This window comes from Haliotis cracherodii, unplaced genomic scaffold (genome assembly GCF_022045235.1).
Source record: "Haliotis cracherodii isolate W230 unplaced genomic scaffold, xgHalCrac1.p SCAF_14, whole genome shotgun sequence".
Lineage (NCBI taxonomy): Eukaryota > Metazoa > Mollusca > Gastropoda > Lepetellida > Haliotidae > Haliotis > Haliotis cracherodii.
This window is the reverse complement of record NW_027266269.1, coordinates 12045984-12067725: the sequence shown is the minus strand read 5'-3', so window position 1 is coordinate 12067725 and position 21742 is coordinate 12045984. Positions and strand designations below refer to the sequence as shown.

The window sequence follows — 21742 nt, the reverse complement described above, 5'->3', positions numbered from 1 at the left end:
TGCGGTTACTACAATATTGAAAGGATGTGTGGCAATACATTTCGTGCAGAAAAACATGACAGAAATCAACAAAGGGAATGTATGTACGTTTTAGGGACAACAGAGAGCTTGGAATTTTGACTGTGACGTCACAATGAGCGATATGACGTCATAGTGGTGACGTGCGATGTAGAGCGAAAGCCTTGCAAAGCTTGCTTTGGTTTCTTTAGGGATGCCCACTTCATGTTAGCTTACCAAGTTGCCGTGCTTATATACTTTCAATGACTGTCATATGTTCGAGTGAAGTATCACGGTGTACACAAACTGCTTGAGTATATACAGCACCATATTTTGTTCGGTGATTCCGTAATTCAGATCAATAACCCACTCAAAACACTGAACTCAACCCATGCCGCTTCACTCAGTATATTTGCTAACACCAAAGAGTTCGCGTTTTATTTAGTCATGGTAGAATGGAGATAAATATACTGTGTTTTCAATGTAGAGCTAGGTTACCTGTAGATTTAACTGCGCTAAATTTAACATTTGAAACCTCACGCTGCGCGTTCAGTTCCAAATTCAATTTAGCGGTGTTAAATCTACAGGTAACCTAGCTCTACATTGAAAACACAGTATATTTATCTCCTAATTCAAGGATGTGGTGAGATTTTGCAAATTTTCAGAGACATTTTGTCTTCACACAGTGGAAACTGTATTTAATATTCAGTATTTGTGACTCAAATTATGTTGCAATTAATGTTAGTAGATTATATAGATATATCCTCCGATATTTTCGAACATTAAATTATTCCAGGTCTTTGAAAGGCATTAGAAGTGACTCACACAAGGAAGAGTATTGATGGATGTCAACTTCTTTATTATGAGGAACATAATGTTGATGTTGGGGGTATTAGTGAGCCCTGGTCATTTTTTGCCTTGTTTATTACTAATGTGGCTGTTTAGGATGCGAAAACTAACTCGTGTAATAATTACGATGTATTGCGACAGTCCTCTGTACAATATGGTGGATATGATTGTTCCTGTTGCAGGGAAAGGGAGACAATCCTGATGGACTACATCGTGAAATATCACGAGTTGCGACAGAGATGGAAGACGATGCTTGTTCTCAGCTCCCGGCCTGGATGTAAGTCGCTGGAACATGTCTCCCTCGTCTAGTGGTAGAGCATCTGCCCGGAGGGTGGAAGGTCGGCTGTTTTACCCCAGGTCGCATCGTAACAAATGATGTTAAAAGATGGTACTTGTTGTTACCCTGTCTGGCGCTCGTCATTAAGGGGGTATAACAAGGATGGTCGGCTCGGAGTCAGTATACTGTGTCTGAGTGGGGTATTCATGTTAAACTGCGGCATGGTATCTCAGTGGGCTAGCGCTATAAAATCGGCATCAGTCCGGACTAGTACAAGCAGCCACACAGACACACACGTCCAACCATGTTGAAACAATCTTGAACACAACCTTAAACCTCACCTCACTTCACCTCACCTCACCTCACCTCACCTCGCCTCCCCTGTAGTAGCCATTGTAGGGTAGGGCAGGTATCGTCAATTCTTATACACTCGTGCCCTGTTTATACGGACTTCAGATATCCGGAAATCTCGGTTCCCGGACGATTTTCCTTCAAAACGAAATAATTACTATATAAATTTACCCGTATATACGGAAATTCAGTTTCTGGAACCGGACGGTCATTTTCATACACAAAATTGTCTCACCGCTGGTGGTAATCCTTCCACTGGTGGTAATCCTTTGATTTGTGAGAAGTCAATTAACCAAGTGACACTGAGTTACGTTTGAGAGGAGCTTGTTTGGTGTACATGTAATCCCCTTCGATGGTGTCTGTGGAGGTCAGAGGTCAAAGTTGTGTAAGTATGGCCTGTCAACCAGCGAAACGTCAGCGACACGCAGTTAGAGCACGCGAAAAAAAAGTAAATTTGTCTGTTTAAGGAAAAACACCCGTCAGCAAGTTTAGAAACCATCAGTAAGCATTATGGCACTGAATTTGGACATACCATAGGAAAATCGACAATTGCTGACATTTTAAAAGACAAACAGAAGTGGCTAAATCTCCCGGAAAATTCAAATGACTTATCATGATCCCGTGTAGCAAAACACCAGAAGCTGGAAGATGCATTATATCTTTGGTTGTGTGACATGACAAGTCGTAATGTGCCCGTTAATGATGAAATGCTGATAGAGAAACGTGTATGAATAAAGATTGAGTGGATGTATCTGTTTGCTCTGTCATCTGTCATGAGTTGCATAATTGAAGTAAGTAATTCCAGTAAGAAGCTGGTCTCAGTTATACGGAAATTTGTTTGTACGGACGAATTGTGTAAAGTGTCCATATAAACGAGGCATGACTGTATAATCAAAATTTGATTACAGTTGGTATTTGATGGCCATGTTTGTCTTGTTTGTCGTTTAACTTTGTATTCAGCAATCTTCCAGCTATGTGACAACTGACCGTAAATATTTGAGTCTAGACCAGGCATTCCAGTGATTGATATTATGAACAATGATCCACACTGAGCATTAAATTCCCTTTGATGACCAGCATGGGATACTGGGGACCTGTTCTAACCCGGACCCCCAGTGACAGTAACATTGACATCTTTTGCATGGCCGTATCTGAGGACAGAGACACTGAATAATAGGGGTGACAATTGGCCTGGATATCACTATTGTGATAACTATTGATATTGCAAGCAACTATTGCGATAAATATCGATAGTTTTCAGTGTATCATTTTAGATGAATTTTAGAGTTGAATTAAACCTTGGAACTGAAGTTTCCTTTGAATGTGATAACCATGACAACAAGTAAAATGTAAAGTGTGAGATATGACTGATTTGTTTTTTCCTTACCCTAATAATTCAAGGAAAAGAAACTTCCACATTACCATGTGTAAAATACTACCACACATGATCAAAAGAAAAACAAATTTAACAGCATTGCATGTATTTTATTGATATGGTAAATACAATCGAACCTCTCGATATTCCTAACTGAAATCGATACTATTGATCAGAAACTGATTTAACTATTGATTTATTGACTTTAACTGCTTACCAATAGCAATATATCGATATTTTGATTTATCGTGACACCCCTACTAAATAACACAAGTTAGGTGAGAGTAATGCACATGTCAGCAGCGTGATAGGTCTGGCAATATATCAATGCTAAACCTGATTAAACATGATGTCACAACAGAGAATACAGGGACAGCTTGATAAAATATTGTAATCCCATACTGCTTTACAGATGATGCAAGTTTTTTTTGCTGAAACAATAAAAATAAAACTAGTGGTCACTTCGAGTTCATTATAACCTTATTAAGTGTAAAAATATAAATTACTTGGAAAGAACATGGAAAGACCAATGTTTCAAATATTTCCAAATGTGGAAAGAATATTATTTCCAATGAGAATATTGATATTTCCAAAATTTGAAAACACAACATTCCGAACATTTCACATTTGGGAATACTATCTTACCAATGTTACAAAATGGGTTTCCTTTGGATTTGGTTTGTTTGTTGTTTAACGACGCACTCAGCAATATTCCAGCTATATGACGGCGGTCTGTAAATAATCGAGTCTGGACCAGACAATCCAGTGACTAATATCATGAGTATCGATCCACTTTTACGACAAGCATAGTCACCTTTTATGGCAAGCATGGGTTGCTGAAGACCTATTCTACCACGGATCTTCACGGGTGTTTCCTTTGGAAGATCACTTATTTCCAAGTGTGGAGGATTTCTTCTAGTGTAGCTTGGATCTCTGTTGTATATTCTACTCTCTGTTGCAGCAACCCCCCTGGAACAAGGCCTGATTGCCAAGTACCAGACTCAGGAAGGTAGCACCCCCCCATGCAGCCCCGAGATCAGCTCCGCCCAGCCCTCATTCGACACCTCCCCCGAGGGAATGCACCGGGCGGCGGCGGGGGTGGTGACCGGCCCCGTGGATGCGGCCCTGCTGTCTGAGACGCACCTCACGGACACATACACCATGGAGGAGATTCAGCAGAAGCTGGAGTTCATGAAGCTGCAGGCTCAGGTGAGAGGGAGTCACAGATCTGGGGCTCTCGGATTGAAATGCGGGGTTCCCAGGCATCAAGATTGGGGTGTCAGGCATAAGAATTGGGAGTCCTAGGACTGACCACTGCTCCAATAACAAATAAATAAAATATGTGAAATGGCACAACGTCCATGCAGTCGAGTGTGTTGGTGTGTGAGATATAGAGAATCTCACCCGACTGTCTTTTGATATCAAATATATCTACACAAGTTGATAAAAGTGGTAAAACTCCGAGGCTTGCCATCTACGAAGACACAGGTTCACAAGCTGAAAAAGTAGTGTTGTTTACTATTTTTGTTTGTACTTTGTTTCTTTTACTCACATACATAGCTTATTTCAGCGTTAGAAATTGGCACTGGTCCTATAGTCCTTGCCAGACTGCCCAATAGTTAAGGTGTCCTAAGGATTGGTGGAAATTTGCCATTATTATGGGTTTTGCTATATGTTATCCTTATTAGGACTAGTGGGCTGAAACTGTTAGTTTCTATTGCTGTATCTGGGTAAAGAAATGCTTTGGGAATTGTTTCCTTGTTTATTTGTTTTTTTAACACCACACTCAACAATATTCTAGTGATATGATAGCAGTCTGTAAATAATTAAATCTGGACCAGACAATCCAATGATTATCGATTTATGCAATTGGTGTACGATGACATGCATGAACCAAGTCAGTGAGCCTGACCACCCGATTCTGTTAGTCACCTATTACGACAAGCATGGGTTGCTGAAGACCTATTCTAATCCGGAATCTTCACGGGACAGTTCTGTTTGAAGTTGTGAGTGCTTTCTGCAGAGTTGTCTCCCAACACGATGGTTTGTTGCAGGTGTTTGTGAACCGCCACAAGATTGACGTGAACGACATGAGGACCAACATCCGGGTGATAGACAAGGACGTGCCGAGGACGGACCGTGACGTGGAGTACTTCGAGTAAGATCATTGAGAATGTATATAAAGAGGTGCTTTGAGAAACTTTATAAAATGATTACATTGATCTCAACAGGTGTTTACATGGGTCTGTGTATTTACAAGTCCATGGGACTCCTGTTAATAATCTGGGGGTCAAAGGTATGAACCTGGGGGTCAAAGGTATGAAACTGGGGGTGAAAGGTATGATCTTTGGGGTGAAAGGTATAATCTTGGGGGTCAAAGTATGAACTTGGGGGTCAAAGGTATGATCTTTGGGGTCAAAGGTATGAACATGGGACTCCAGGTGTCACGCTACACTCGATCTCCAAACATTTTACTGATGTTATATCATTGCGCATGCTCAGAAGCCTAAAACCTTTTGTAGATTGGGATTTGTATGTTAGACATCTTTAACTTTTGAGTGTGTTTCTCACCAGAAGAGAATTGTCAGTCATTATCTTGAAGTTTGGCTCCTTAGGAATAAAAATGAACTTTGAGGCATGTTCCTGTTGTTTCCCAGGGGCAGAAGCAACCCGCACCTCACCCAGCTGAGAGATATTCTAGTAACGTGTGCAGTCTACAATCCTAAACTCGGCTACGCCCAGGGAATGAACGACATCCTGTCCCGGTTCCTGTTCGTCATGGAGTCGGAGGTGAGACTGGACACACTGTGGTGGTTTTACTGCAGACATTAGGGAAACTGAAACCCACACCTTCACTTCTGTTGAATACAACTTTGAAAACAGTTCTTTTTACACTCTGGCTGGTATCATAGTATTATGTTAAATAATTTCAGTAATGAAAATAAATTCAATGAAGGTAACGAAACCGATTTACTAGCCTCAAGTCTATATCATATCTGTCTCCCTGACCGTCGACACTCTCTTTGGTCTGTGGTCTAAAGCATCTGCCCAGAGAGCAGAAAGTTAGTGGTTGGATCCAGGCCAAGTAATTTTACTGTTCTATTTGTTTTACATAAAAAAGTTATGTATAAATGAGCAAAATATGAAGACTAGTCTCTCCTCTCTTCCTCCAAGCTCTCTATTGCTTGTCTTGAGAGGAGACTATATTAGATCAGTGGCCAGGCTTGTAATTTGGGACCACCTCCGTGGTAAGGTGGTAGAGCGTCAGCCTGGAGAGGGGAAGGTCCGGGGTTCAATCCCTGGCCGTGTCATACCAAAAGACGTTAAAAGCTGGTACTTGTTACCCAGTAAGGGGCTAAAACAAGGACTGGTCAGCCTGGAGTCAATATACTGTTGAGTTGGTTATTCATGTTAAACTGCGGCACAGGCACACACACGCACACATTATCAATGATGGATAGGCTACGTTGTACTGACATCGATCCATTTCAAGTGGTCTTTGTCAACATGATCAACTCTGGAAAGAAATCTTCTGTTGGCAAATTATAACACATGAATCACTTTCATCATCAATAAGTGGTCAGTATGCAAGTATCAGGTTTCATTCAGAATATGAGATTCTTTAAATATCAGAACTCTGACACAGAGTTTCTGGAAAATACAGAAATGGGGAAATGATAATAATTAAGGATTGATTGTCTGGTCCATCCGACTTGGATGACACTGTATATTCAGTAACTGAGGACAAGACAGTATGGATAATCAACTACTTTATTACAGATGAAGTTGAACATCCATACTGCCACCAGTCACGTGGGCCCACGTCTATATCCCACTCAAAGGGGTGTTATCAGTGTGTGTGTGTTTGACTGTTTCAGGTGGAGACGTCATGGAGCCCACGTCTATATCCCACTCAAAGGGGTGTTATCAGTCTGTTTGTGTTTGACTGTTTCAGGTGGAGACGTCATGGAGCCCACGTCTATATCCCACTTAAAGGGGTGTTATCAGTGTGTGTGTGTTTGACTGTTTCAGGTGGAGACGTCATGGAGCCCACGTCTATATCCCACTCAAAGGGGTGTTATCAGTGTGTGTGTGTTTGACTGTTTCAGGTGGAGACGTCATGGAGCCCACTTCTATATCCCACTCAAAGGGGTGTTATCAGTCTGTTTGTGTTTGACTGTTTCAGGTGGAGACGTCATGGAGCCCACGTCTATATCCCACTCAAAGGGGTGTTATCAGTCTGTTTGTGTTTGACTGTTTCAGGTGGAGACGTCATGGAGCCCACGTCTATATCCCACTCAAAGGGGTGTTATCAGTCTGTTTGTGTTTGACTGTTTCAGGTGGAGACGTCATGGAGCCCACGTCTATATCCCACTCAAAGGGGTGTTATCAGTCTGTTTGTGTTTGACTGTTTCAGGTGGAGACGTCATGGAGCCCACGTCTATATCCCACTCAAAGGGGTGTTATCAGTCTGTTTGTGTTTGACTGTTTCAGGTGGAGACGTCATGGAGCCCACGTCTATATCCCACTCAAAGGGGTGTTATCAGTGTGTGTGTTTGACTGTTTCAGGTGGAGACGTCACGGAGCCCACGTCTATATCCCACTTAAAGGGGTGTTATCAGTCTGTGTGTTTGACTGTTTCAGGTGGAGACGTCATGGAGCCCACGTCTATATCCCACTCAAAGGGGTGTTATCAGTCTGTGTGTTTGACTGTTTCAGGTGGAGACGTCATGGAGCCCACGCCTATATCCCACTCAAAGGGGTGTTATCAGTGTGTGTGTTTGACTGTTTCAGGTGGAGACGTCACGGAGCCCACGCCTGTATCCCACTTAAAGGGGTGTTATCAGTGTGTGTGTTTGACTGTTTCAGGTGGAGACGTCATGGAGCCCACGTCTATATCCCACTCAAAGGGGTGTTATCAGTCTGTGTGTTTGACTGTTTCAGGTGGAGACGTCATGGAGCCCACGTCTGTATCCCACTTAAAGGGGTGTTATCAGTCTGTGTGTGTTTGACTGTTTCAGGTGGAGACGTCACGGAGCCCACGTCTATATCCCACTTAAAGGGGTGTTATCAGTGTGTCTGTTTGACTGTTTCAGGTGGAGACGTCACGGAGCCCACGTCTATATCCCACTTAAAGGGGTGTTATCAGTGTGTCTGTTTGACTGTTTCAGGTGGAGACGTCACGGAGCCCACGTCTATATCCCACTTAAAGGGGTGTTATCAGTGTGTCTGTTTGACTGTTTCAGGTGGAGACGTCACGGAGCCCACGTCTATATCCCACTCAAAGGGGTGTTATCAGTGTGTGTGTTTGACTGTTTCAGGTGGAGACGTCACGGAGCCCACGTCTATATCCCACTTAAAGGGGTGTTATCAGTGTGTCTGTTTGACTGTTTCAGGTGGAGACGTCACGGAGCCCACGTCTATATCCCACTTAAAGGGGTGTTATCAGTGTGTGTGTTTGACTGTTTCAGGTGGAGACGTCATGGAGCCCACGCCTATATCCCACTCAAAGGGGTGTTATCAGTCTGTGTGTGTTTGACTGTTTCAGGTGGAGACGTCATGGAGCCCACGTCTGTATCCCACTCAAAGGGGTGTTATCAGTCTGTGTGTGTTTGACTGTTTCAGGTGGAGACGTCATGGAGCTCACGTCTATATCCCACTCAAAGGGGTGTTATCAGTGTGTGTGTTTGACTGTTTCAGGTGGAGACGTCATGGAGCCCACGTCTATATCCCACTTAAAGGGGTGTTATCAGTGTGTGTGTTTGACTGTTTCAGGTGGAGACGTCACGGAGCCCACGTCTATATCCCACTTAAAGGGGTGTTATCAGTGTGTCTGTTTGACTGTTTCAGGTGGAGACGTCACGGAGCCCACGTCTATATCCCACTCAAAGGGGTGTTATCAGTGTGTGTGTTTGACTGTTTCAGGTGGAGACGTCACGGAGCCCACGTCTATATCCCACTTAAAGGGGTGTTATCAGTGTGTCTGTTTGACTGTTTCAGGTGGAGACGTCACGGAGCCCACGTCTATATCCCACTTAAAGGGGTGTTATCAGTGTGTCTGTTTGACTGTTTCAGGTGGAGACGTTTTGGTGCTTCAAGAACTACATGGAGAAGATTGAGTACGACTTCTCGGAGGAGGGGATGGTGAAGAAAATAGGTAGGCCGAAACTGTAGAACACACAGAGTGCAGGGTGCTAGTGATGCAGTTAGAGTATTTAACGATGTCCTTGTGTTTTGTGTATGATGTACCTTTGTGGTGTTCCATGTGGTGTTCCACGTGGTGTTGTGTGTTGTTCTGTGTGGTGTTCCATTGTGCTGTTCCTTTATGGTGTTGGATGTGTTGTTCCGTGTGGTGTTCCATGTGGTGTTCAACATGGTGTTCAGTGTTGTGTTCTGTGTTGTGTTCGATGTTGTGTTTGATGTGGTGTTCCATGTGATGTTCTGTGTGGTGTTCCATGTGGTGTTCGATGTGGTGTTCTGTGTTGTGTTCTGTGTGGTGTTCCACGTGGTGTTCTGTGTTGTGTTCTATGTGGTGTTCCACGTGGTGTTCCATTTGGTGTTAGATGTGGTGTTCGATGTGGTGTTCGATGTCGTTTTCTGTGTTGTGTTCGATGTGGTGTTCGATGTTGTGTTCCATGTGGTGTTCCATGTGGTGTTCAGTGTGGTCTTCCATGTGGTGTTCCATGTGGTGTTCGATGTTGTGTTCAATGTGGTGTTCGATGTGGTGTTCCATGTGGTGTTCCACGTGGTGTTCCATGTGGTGTTCCGTGTTGTGTTCCATGTGGTGTTCGATGTGGTGTTCCATGTGGTGTTCCATGTGGTGTTCAGTGTGGTGTTCTGTGTTGTGTTCAATGTGGTGTTCGATGTGGTGTTCCATGTGGTGTTCCACGTGGTGTTCCATGTGGTGTTCTGTGTTGTGTTCAATGTGGTGTTCAATGTGGTGTTCCATGTGGTGTTCCATGTGGTGTTCCATGTGGTGTTCTGTGTTGTGTTCAATGTGGTGTTCTATGTGGTGTTCCATGTGGTGTTGCATGTGGTGTTCTGTGTTGTGTTCAATGTGGTGTTCGATGTGGTGTTCCATGTGGTGTTCCACGTGGTGTTCCATGTGGTGTTCTGTGTTGTGTTCAATGTGGTGTTCGATGTGGTGTTCCATGTGGTGTTCCACGTGGTGTTCCATGTGGTGTTCTGTGTTGTGTTCAATGTGGTGTTCCATGTGGTGTTCCACGTGGTGTTCCATGTGGTGTTCTGTGTTGTGTTCCATGTGGTGTTCGATGTGGTGTTCCATGTGGTGTTCCATGTGGTGTTCAGTGTGGTGTTCTGTGTTGTGTTCAATGTGGTGTTCGATGTGGTGTTCCATGTGGTGTGGTGTTCGATGTGGTGTTCCATGTGGTGTTCCACGTGGTGTTCCATGTGGTGTTCTGTGTTGTGTTCAATGTGGTGTTCAATGTGGTGTTCCATGTGGTGTTCCATATGGTGTTCTGTGTTGTGTTCAATGTGGTGTTCCATGTGGTGTTCCATGTGGTGTTCTGTGTTGTGTTCAATGTGGTGTTCGATGTGGTGTTCCATGTGGTGTTCTGTGTTGTGTTCAATGTGGTGTTCGATGTGGTGTTCCATGTGGTGTTCCATGAGGTGTTCTATGTGGAGTTCCATGTGGAGTTCAGTGTGGTGTTCCATGTGGTGTTCAGTGTGGTGTTCCATGTGGAGTTCAGTGTGGTGTTCCATGTGATGTTCAGTGTGGTGTCCAGTGTGGTGTTCCATGTGGTGTTCCATGTGGTGTTCCATGTGGAGTTCAATGTGGTGTTCCATGTGGTGTTCCATGTGGTGTTCCATGTGGAGTTCAGTGTGGTGTTCCATGTGGTGTTCCATGTGGTGTTCAATGTGGTGTTCCATGTGGTGTTCTGTGTGGTGTTCCATGAGGTGTTCCATGTGGAGTTCCATGTGGAGTTCAGTGTGGTGTTCCATGTGGTGTTCCATGTGGTGTTCCATGTGGAGTTCAGTGTGGTGTTCAGTGTGGTGTTCCATGTGGTGTTCCATGTGGTGTTCAGTGTGGTGTTCCATGTGGTGTTCAGTGTGGTGTCCAGTGTGGTGTTCAGTGTGGTGTCCAGTGTGGTGTTCCATGTGGTGTTCCATGTGGAGTTCAGTGTGGTGTTCAGTGTGGTGTTCCATGTGGTGTTCCATGTGGTGTTCCATGTGGAGTTCAGTGTGGTGTTCCATGTGGTGTTCAGTGTGGTGTTCCATGTGGTGTTCAGTGTGGTGTTCCATGTGGAGTTCAGTGTGGTGTTCCATGTGGTGTTCAGTGTGGTGTCCAGTGTGGTGTTCCATGTGGTGTTCCATGTGGTGTTCCATGTGGAGTTCAGTGTGGTGTTCAGTGTGGTGTTCCATGTGGTGTTCCATGTGGAGTTCAGTGTGGTGTTCAGTGTGGTGTTCCATGTGGTGTTCCATGTGGAGTTCAGTGTGGTGTTCCATGTGGTGTTCCATGTGGTGTTCCATGTGGTGTTCCATGTTTAGTTCAGTGTGGTGTTCCATGTGGTGTTCAGTGTGGTGTTCCATGTGGTGTGGTTTTCAGTGTGGTGTTCCATGTGGTGTTCCATGTGGTGTTCAATGTGGTGTTCCATGTGGTGTTCAGTGTGGTGTTCCATGTGGTGTTCAGTGTGGTGTTCCATGTGGAGTTCAGTGTGGTGTTCCATGTGGTGTTCAGTGTGGTGTCCAGTGTGGTGTTCCATGTGGTGTTCAGTGTGGTGTTCCATGTGGTGTTCAATGTGGTGTTCCATGTGGTGTTCAGTGTGGTGTTCCAAGTGGTGTTCAGTGTGGTGTCCAGTGTGGTGTTCCATGTAGTGTTCAGTGTGGTGTTCCATGTGGTGTTCCATGTGGTGTTCAGTGTGGTGTTCAGTGTGGTGTTCCATGTGGTGTTCCATGTGGTGTTCCGTGTGGTTTTCAGTGTGGTGTTCAGTGTGGTGTTCCATGTGGTTTTCAGTGTTGTGTTCCATGTGGTGTTCCATGTGGTGTTCCATGTGCTCTTCAGTGTGGTGTTCCATGTGGTTTTCAGTGTGGTGTTCCATGTGGTGTTCAGTGTGGTGTTCCATTTGGTGTTCTGAGTGGTGTTCCATGTGGTGTTCAGTGTGGTGTTCGGTGTGGTGTTCCATGCGGTGTTCAGTGTGGTGTTCCATGTGGTGTTCAGTGGGGTGTTCCATGTGGTGTTCAGTTTGGTGTTCCATGTGGTGACCAGTGTGGTGTTCCATGTGGTGTTCCATTTGGTGTTCCATGTGGTGTTCAGTGTAGTGTTCCACGTGGTGTTCCATGGGGTGTTCAGTGTGGTGTTCCATGCGGTGTTCAGTGTGGTGTTCCATTTGGTGTTCCATGTGGTGTTCAGTGTTGTGTTCTGTGTTTCAGATCTAGTCAGGATGCTACTCAGTGAGGTGGACCCAGTCTTGCTACGACATTTTGAAGTTCACGAACTTGGCAACCTCTTCTTTTGTCACAGGTACGGCCACTGTCATACAAAAGAGGATTTGTCAATAATTTTGAAGTGATCTTTCTGTGTATTGACGCTACCATAAAATAAATTCCTTCATCAACTGTAAGAAACTGAAAAATACCTGAAACTTGACAATAATTAAAACACAAATTCTCATCTTGAAATTTCCATAGTGTCCTTCATTATGCCCATTTAAGAATTAGATCCGTGAAGAACCGGGGTAGAATAGCTCTTCAGCAACCCATGCTTGCCGTAAAAGGCGACTATGCTTGTCATAAGATGCAACTAATGGGATCGGTTGGTCAAGCTCGCTGACTTGGTTGATGCATGTCATCAATCCCAATTGCATGGATCGATGCTCATGATATCAATCACTGGATTGTCTGGTCCAGACTTGATTATTTACAGACCACCATAATATATCTGGTATATTTGAATGTGACAACAAACCAACCAACCGTTTAAGAATTGACATCCACGTCTTCACCTCTGTGGAATGCGTAGTGGATTTACACTAGGAGTTCACTCCGTTTTTTCATACTTATACCATCATAAATGCAAAAAATATTGAAGTCTGTTCTTATTTATAAATAAGCAACAATAACAGCTTCAAAGACAGCTTATTTAAGCTACAGACCCTTTAGACAATGATACGCAATCAGTGACACCTTTTAATGTGGGGGCACGGGTGGCCCAGTCGTCTAAGGCGCCGCGATTCGAGGTGCAGAGTTGCGTCCCTTGGTCACGCCAGAAACCTATGATTGTGGGTTCGAATCCCTGTTCGCCCCGATTATATTTCTAGGTTTGTCAGCACCATACCCATGCTCGTGAGTTTCACCAAAGTGGTAAACGTCTGAGACCTGCATCACCTCGTGCTTTCCTCCAACATTAAGCTGACATGCAGTGATATAACTGGAATACTGTTAAAAGCGGCGTTAAACCCAACTCACTCACTCGCTCACTCACTCACCTTTGAATGTAATAGTGCAACACAAGCCCCACCCCCCTGTTAACAGCCAATAAGGAAACTGTATTTCAGTGGGCGTGGCCTAATTATATTTTTGCTTCAGGGAATAATAAATGAAAATTCAATTGCCTGGTTAGTCAATCAAATGTCTTGGAATCACTTGCTACTTATTTATTTTGTAATAGTAGTAAGCCTACTCAGCAACGATTAAATCTATAATTTCACCATTGTTTTCGAGTAGTAAGAACAGGCATCAAATACACAATAACAACCTCAGATCTAAACCCATGATTATTCCTGTCTTTGTTTATCTTCACAGGTGGTTGTTGCTGGGCTTCAAACGAGAGTTCAGTTTCATGGACTCCTTACGATGTTTTGAGATTCTGTCGAGTCATCATTTAGAGTTATCTTCCCTTGAGGCGGAGAAGGCCCTCAGAAAAGAAGAAATGTTGGAATTTGCCAATACAGGTTTGCAGGATACTTCGCAATTATAGTTAATGTGATCCCAATTTTGTATATCCGGTCGAGATAAAATATTTTTATCCCGAAATCTTGTTCAACTTAAATAATTGGCACATGATCTTAAAGGGTGTAACCTGTTAAAGGTACTGAGTATCATGGAAATGAGCAAACTTTAATGTTTCAAAATGAATCACCATCGGCAACAAACACTGTCCTGGTCAGTCATATTTTCAGTGGATCACCAAGGTGTTTGATACTGAATGTCCAACACGACATTTGCGACATTCACGATATTCACGACATTCACGTACGTATCAGCCAAACCCTACCCTGGCAATGTCCTGGATATAATTCGGTCCTTATCAACTAGTGGTTGACATTATGAACAACAATCTCCTGTACACTGTGACTGGGGAACGCAAAATATTTTTCTCTTTGAATGTTTAAAGCTGATCAAAATTGAAGATTACCTAAGCTGATATTTCTATTCTGGTAAGAAATACACTCAATGTTTGGAGTGTCACTTGTTGATTTTCTTTAATCTGACATTGAAATCTCAGCCTGGGATCTCCTTATTTAGGCTTCGGACCTCAATTCGTGTTGATATTTCTGAATGAAGAATTTTATTTTTCTCGGGGACTGTTTGAACATTGTAATAAGACATTAACTAAACACTTACCTCTAAATATTCAAGGAAAACAGTACTCTGATGACCAGGCTTGTGCTTGTGTCCCGTTGTCTGCTCGAAGAGAGGCGCAAAAACGGAGCACCCTCTATGAGAAATTGTCAATTTAGAGTAGCGTCATCCTGAAAATAATTTCTGGAATGCAACAACGTTGGGCCAACGTATGAATTCCGACCACGACACTGCAAACCATTGTCAACATCAGGCCAACGTCAGAATGCTATCTGAAAAATGATTACTGAGAGTCCCTTGGACTTGAAAATTGATTGACACGTAGGGGGAATATCTTTATTGATTGGTTGAAAAAGATCATGTGACTTTGGCCTAGTGTTCCATCTCCCATGTTGTAAGAAAAATATAGACACACAAAAAAAAGCGGTTGAATGGGAACCCACTTTCGTCTTTATTGAACTTACAAATACCTGCTTGAATATAATATGCACTCCTCATTGGGTGGCCCAGATTTCTGGTAAATCACACTTTGTGACCAACCAAACCCCGGGGTTGTCTATTACTGCCAGTATGGGGAATTGGGGAGATGTCATGCCCTGAAACCTCCTTGAGTTGACCTACAAGTATGTTTACCTGTAAGAGAAGGGTGTTCACTGTTTTCAGGTGGAGACACGCGAACAACCCAGATGCCCCAGAAGGAATACACGTTCGAGGTGTTCATGTGTGCAGCCCTGCTGATGGAGTTCCGTGATGCTCTGTTCGACTGTAAGGACACTGGGATGGTGTTCACCTGTGTCAATGGGTAAGTGAAGTTGTGGATGAACGTCAGTCTATTCTGTCTGTTCGACTGTAAGGACACTGGGATGGTGTTCACTTGAGTCAATGGGTAAGTGACCTTGTGGATGAATGTCAGTCTGTTCTGTCTGTTCGACTGTAAGGACACTGGGAGGGTGTTCTATGTCAATGGGTATGTGAATTTGTTGATGAACGTCAGTCTGGTCTGTCTGTTTGACTGTAAGGACACTGGGATGGTGTTCTCCTGTGTCAATAGGTAAGTGAACTTGTTGATGAACGTCAGTCTGGTCTGTCTGTTTGACTGTAAGGACACTGGGATAGTATTCACCTGTGTCAATGGGTCTGTGATCTTGTGGATGAACATCAGTCTGGTCTGTCTGTTTGACTGTAAGGACACTGGGATAGTTTTCACCTGTGTCAAAGGGTCTGTGATCTTGTGGATGAACATCAGTCTGTTCTGTCTGTTTGACTGTAAGGACACTGGGATGGTGTTCTATGTCAATGGGTCTGTGATGTTGTGGATGAACGTCAGTCTGGTTAGTCTGTTTGACTGTAAGGACACTGGGATGGTGTTCTCCTGTGTCAATAGGTAAGTGAACTTGTGGATGAACGTCATTCTGGTCTGTCTGTTTGACTGTAAGGACACTGGGATAGTTTCCACCTGTGTCAAAGGGTCTGTGATCTTGTGGATGAACATCAGTCTGGTCTGTCTGTTTGACTGTAAGGACACTGGGATAGTATTCACCTGTGTCAATGGGTAAGTGAACTTGTGGATGAACGTCAGTCTGTCTGTCTGTTTGACTGTAAGGACACTAGGATGGTGTTCACTTGTGTCAATGGGTTAGTGAACTTGTGGATGAACATCAGTCTATTCTGTCTGTTCGACTGTAAGGACACTGGGATGGTGTTCACTTGAGTCAATGGGTCTGTGATCTTGTGGATGAACATCAGTCTGGTCTGTCTGTTTGACTGTAAGGACACTGGGATAGTTTTCACCTGTGTCAAAGGGTCTGTGATCTTGTGGATGAACATCAGTCTGTCTGTCTGTTTGACTGTAAGGACACTGGGATGGTGTTCTATGTAAATGGGTGAGTGAACTTGTTGATGAACGTCAGTCTGGTCTGTCTGTTTGACTGTAAGGACACTGGGATGGTGTTCACTTGAGTCAATGGGTAAGTGAACTTGTGGATGAACGTCAGTCTATTCTGTCTGTTTGACTGTAAGGACACTGGGATGGTGTTCACCTGTGTCAATGGGTAAGTGACCTTGTGGATGAATGTCAGTCTGTTCTGTCTGTTCGACTGTAAGGACACTGGGAGGGTGTTCTATGTCAATGGGTATGTGAATTTGTTGATGAACGTCAGTCTGGTCTGTCTGTTTGACTGTAAGGACACTGGGATGGTGTTCTCCTGTGTCAATAGGTAAGTGAACTTGTTGATGAACGTCAGTCTGGTCTGTCTGTTTGACTGTAAGGACACTGGGATAGTATTCACCTGTGTCAATGGGTCTGTGATCTTGTGGATGAACATCAGTCTGGTCTGTCTGTTTGACTGTAAGGACACTGGGATAGTTTTCACCTGTGTCAAAGGGTCTGTGATCTTGTGGATGAACATCAGTCTGTTCTGTCTGTTTGACTGTAAGGACACTGGGATAGTATTCACCTATGTCAATGGGTCTGTGATGTTGTGGATGAACGTCAGTCTGGTTAGTCTGTTTGACTGTAAGGACACTGGGATGGTGTTCTCCTGTGTCAATAGGTAAGTGAACTTGTGGATGAACGTCAGTCTGGTCTGTCTGTTTGACTGTAAGGACACTGGGATAGTTTCCACCTGTGTCAAAGGGTCTGTGATCTTGTGGATGAACATCAGTCTGGTCTGTCTGTTTGACTGTAAGGACACTGGGATGGTATTCACTTGAGTCAATGGGTAAGTGAACTTGTTGATGAACGTCAGTCTGGTTTGTCTGTTTGACTGTAAGGACACTGGGATAGTATTCACCTGTGTCAATGGGTAAGTGAACTTGTGGATGAACGTCAGTCTGTCTGTCTGTTTGACTGTGAGGACACTAGGATGGTGTTCACTTGTGTCAATGGGTTAGTGAACTTGTGGATGAACATCAGTCTATTCTGTCTGTTCGACTGTAAGGACACTGGGATGGTGTTCACTTGAGTCAATGGGTCTGTGATCTTGTGGATGAACATCAGTCTGGTCTGTCTGTTTGACTGTAAGGACACTGGGATAGTTTTCACCTGTGTCAAAGGGTCTGTGATCTTGTGGATGAACATCAGTCTGTTCTGTCTGTTTGACTGTAAGGACACTGGGATGGTGTTCTATGTAAATGGGTAAGTGAACTTGTTGATGAACGTCAGTCTGGTCTGTCTGTTTGACTGTAAGGACACTGGGATGGTGTTCTCCTGTGTCAATAGGTAAGTGAACTTGTTGATGAACGTCAGTCTGGTCTGTCTGTTTGACTGTAAGGACACTGGGATGGTATTCACCTGTGTCAAAGGGTCTGTGATCTTGTGGATGAACGTCAGTCTGGTTTGTCTGTTTGACTGTAAGGACACTGGGATGGTATTCACCTGTGTCAATGGGTCTGTGAACTTGTGGATGAACTTCAGTCTGGTCTGTCTGTTTGACTGTAAGGACACTGGGATGGTATTCACCTGTGTCAATGGGTCTGTGATCTTGTGGATGAACGTCAGTCTGGTCTGTCTGTTTGACTGTAAGGACACTGGGATGGTATTCACCTGTGTCAATGGGTCTGTGATGTTGTGGATGAACGTCAGTCTGTCTGTCTGGTTGACTGTAAGGACACTGGGATGGTGTTCTCCTGTGTCAATGGGTCTGTGACCATGTAGATGAACGTCAGTCTGGTCTGTCTGACTGTAAGGACACTGGGATGGTATTCACCTGTGTCAATGGGTCTGTGATGTTGTGGATGAACGTCAGTCTGGTTAGTCTGTTTGACTGTAAGGACACTGGGATGGTGTTCTCCTGTGTCAATAGGTAAGTGAACTTGTGGATGAACGTCAGTCTGGTCTGTCTGTTTGACTGTAAGGACACTGGGATAGTTTCCACCTGTGTCAAAGGGTCTGTGATCTTGTGGATGAACATCAGTCTGGTCTGTCTGTTTGACTGTAAGGACACTGGGATGGTATTCACTTGAGTCAATGGGTAAGTGAACTTGTTGATGAACGTCAGTCTGGTTTGTCTGTTTGACTGTAAGGACACTGGGATAGTATTCACCTGTGTCAATGGGTAAGTGAACTTGTGGATGAACGTCAGTCTGTCTGTCTGTTTGACTGTAAGGACACTAGGATGGTGTTCACTTGTGTCAATGGGTTAGTGAACTTGTGGATGAACATCAGTCTATTCTGTCTGTTCGACTGTAAGGACACTGGGATGGTGTTCACTTGAGTCAATGGGTCTGTGATCTTGTGGATGAACATCAGTCTGGTCTGTCTGTTTGACTGTAAGGACACTGGGATAGTTTTCACCTGTGTCAAAGGGTCTGTGATCTTGTGGATGAACATCAGTCTGTTCTGTCTGTTTGACTGTAAGGACACTGGGATGGTGTTCTATGTAAATGGGTGAGTGAACTTGTTGATGAACGTCAGTCTGGTCTGTCTGTTTGACTGTAAGGACACTGGGATGGTGTTCACTTGAGTCAATGGGTAAGTGAACTTGTGGATGAACGTCAGTCTATTCTGTCTGTTTGACTGTAAGGACACTGGGATGGTGTTCACCTGTGTCAATGGGTAAGTGACCTTGTGGATGAATGTCAGTCTGTTCTGTCTGTTCGACTGTAAGGACACTGGGAGGGTGTTCTATGTCAATGGGTATGTGAATTTGTTGATGAACATCAGTCTGGTCTGTCTGTTTGACTGTAAGGACACTGGGATGGTGTTCTCCTGTGTCAATAGGTAAGTGAGCTTGTTGATGAACGTCAGTCTGGTCTGTCTGTTTGACTGTAAGGACACTGGGATAGTATTCACCTGTGTCAATGGGTCTGTGATCTTGTGGATGAACATCAGTCTGGTCTGTCTGTTTGACTGTAAGGACACTGGGATAGTTTTCACCTGTGTCAAAGGGTCTGTGATCTTGTGGATGAACATTAGTCTGTTCTGTCTGTTTGACTGTAAGGACACTGGGATGGTGTTCTATGTCAATGGGTCTGTGATGTTGTGGATGAACGTCAGTCTGGTTAGTCTGTTTGACTGTAAGGACACTGGGATGGTGTTTTCCTGTGTCAATAGGTAAGTGAACTTGTGGATGAACGTCAGTCTGGTCTGTCTGTTTGACTGTAAGGACACTGGGATAGTTTCCACCTGTGTCAAAGGGTCTGTGATCTTGTGGATGAACATCAGTCTGGTCTGTCTGTTTGACTGTAAGAACACTGGGATGGTATTCACTTGAGTCAATGGGTAAGTGAACTTGTTGATGAACGTCAGTCTGGTTTGTCTGTTTGACTGTAAGGACACTGGGATAGTATTCACCTGTGTCAATGGGTAAGTGAACTTGTGGATGAACGTCAGTCTGTCTGTCTGTTTGACTGTATGGACACTAGGATGGTGTTCACTTGTGTCAATGGGTTAGTGAACTTGTGGATGAACATCAGTCTATTCTGTCTGTTCGACTGTAAGGACACTGGGATGGTGTTCACTTGAGTCAATGGGTCTGTGATCTTGTGGATGAACATCAGTCTGGTCTGTCTGTTTGACTGTAAGGACACTGGGATAGTTTTCACCTGTGTCAAAGGGTCTGTGATCTTGTGGATGAACATCAGTCTGTTCTGTCTGTTTGACTGTAAGGACACTGGGATGGTGTTCTATGTAAATGGGTAAGTGAACTTGTTGATGAACGTCAGTCTGGTCTGTCTGTTTGACTGTAAGGACACTGGGATGGTGTTCTCCTGTGTCAATAGGTAAGTGAACTTGTTGATGAACGTCAGTCTGGTCTGTCTGTTTGACTGTAAGGACACTGGGATGGTATTCACCTGTGTCAAAGGGTCTGTGATCTTGTGGATGAACGTCAGTCTGGTTTGTCTGTTTGACTGTAAGGACACTGGGATGGTATTCACCTGTGTCAATGGGTCTGTGATCTTGTGGATGAACGTCAGTCTGGTCTGTCTGTTTGACTGTAAGGACACTGGGATGGTATTCACCTGTGTCAATGGGTCTGTGATCTTGTGGATGAACGTCAGTCTGGTCTGTCTGTTTGACTGTAAGGACACTGGGATGGTATTCACCTGTGTCAATGGGTCTGTGATGTTGTGGATGAACGTCAGTCTGTCTGTCTGGTTGACTGTAAGGACACTGGGATGGTGTTCTCCTGTGTCAATGGGTCTGTGACCATGTAGATGAACGTCAGTCTGGTCTGTCTGACTGTAAGGACACTGGGATGGTATTCACCTGTGTCAATGGGTCTGTGATGTTGTGGATGAACGTCAGTCTGGTTAGTCTGTTTGACTGTAAGGACACTGGGATGGTGTTCTCCTGTGTCAATAGGTAAGTGAACTTGTGGATGAACGTCAGTCTGGTCTGTCTGTTTGACTGTAAGGACACTGGGATAGTATTCACCTGTGTCAATGGGTCTGTGATCTTGTGGATGAACATCAGTCTTGTTTGTCTGTTTGACTGTAAGGACACTGGGATGGTTTCCACCTGTGTCAAAGGGTCTGTGATCTTGTGGATGAACATCAGTCTGGTCTGTCTGTTTGACTGTAAGGACACTGGGATGGTATTCACCTGTGTCAATGGGTCTGTGAACTTGTGGATGAACTTCAGTCTGGTCTGTCTGTTTGACTGTAAGGACACTGGGATGGTATTCACCTGTGTCAATGGGTCTGTGATCTTGTGGATGAACGTCAGTCTGGTCTGTCTGTTTGACTGTAAGGACACTGGGATGGTATTCACCTGTGTCAATGGGTCTGTGATGTTGTGGATGAACGTCAGTCTGTCTGTCTGGTTGACTGTAAGGACACTGGGATGGTGTTCTCCTGTGTCAATGGGTCTGTGACCATGTAGATGAACGTCAGTCTGGTCTGTCTGACTGTAAGGACACTGGGATGGTATTCACCTGTGTCAATGGGTCTGTGATGTTGTGGATGAACGTCAGTCTGGTTAGTCTGTTTGACTGTAAGGACACTGGGATGGTGTTCTCCTGTGTCAATAGGTAAGTGAACTTGTGGATGAACGTCAGTCTGGTCTGTCTGTTTGACTGTAAGGACACTGGGATAGTTTCCACCTGTGTCAAAGGGTCTGTGATCTTGTGGATGAACATCAGTCTGGTCTGTCTGTTTGACTGTAAGGACACTGGGATGGTATTCACTTGAGTCAATGGGTAAGTGAACTTGTTGATGAACGTCAGTCTGGTTTGTCTGTTTGACTGTAAGGACACTGGGATAGTATTCACCTGTGTCAATGGGTAAGTGAACTTGTGGATGAACGTCAGTCTGTCTGTCTGTTTGACTGTAAGGACACTAGGATGGTGTTCACTTGTGTCAATGGGTTAGTGAACTTGTGGATGAACATCAGTCTATTCTGTCTGTTCGAC

General features: G+C 44.2%; 1 protein-coding gene across 1 annotated transcript in view; it reads left to right on the top strand.

The window, feature by feature from the left end:
* Positions 1–21742, top strand: part of LOC139460221 (TBC1 domain family member 15-like) — a 33591-nt gene that overhangs the window by 4834 nt on the left and 7015 nt on the right. The window contains exons 4-11 of the mRNA XM_071241730.1: positions 1029–1123; positions 3811–4058; positions 4904–5007; positions 5507–5639; positions 8925–9006; positions 12240–12330; positions 13611–13759; positions 15054–15192. Coding sequence (XP_071097831.1) covers positions 1029–1123; positions 3811–4058; positions 4904–5007; positions 5507–5639; positions 8925–9006; positions 12240–12330; positions 13611–13759; positions 15054–15192 — 1041 coding nt within the window. The remainder of the gene's footprint in view (positions 1–1028; positions 1124–3810; positions 4059–4903; positions 5008–5506; positions 5640–8924; positions 9007–12239; positions 12331–13610; positions 13760–15053; positions 15193–21742) is intronic.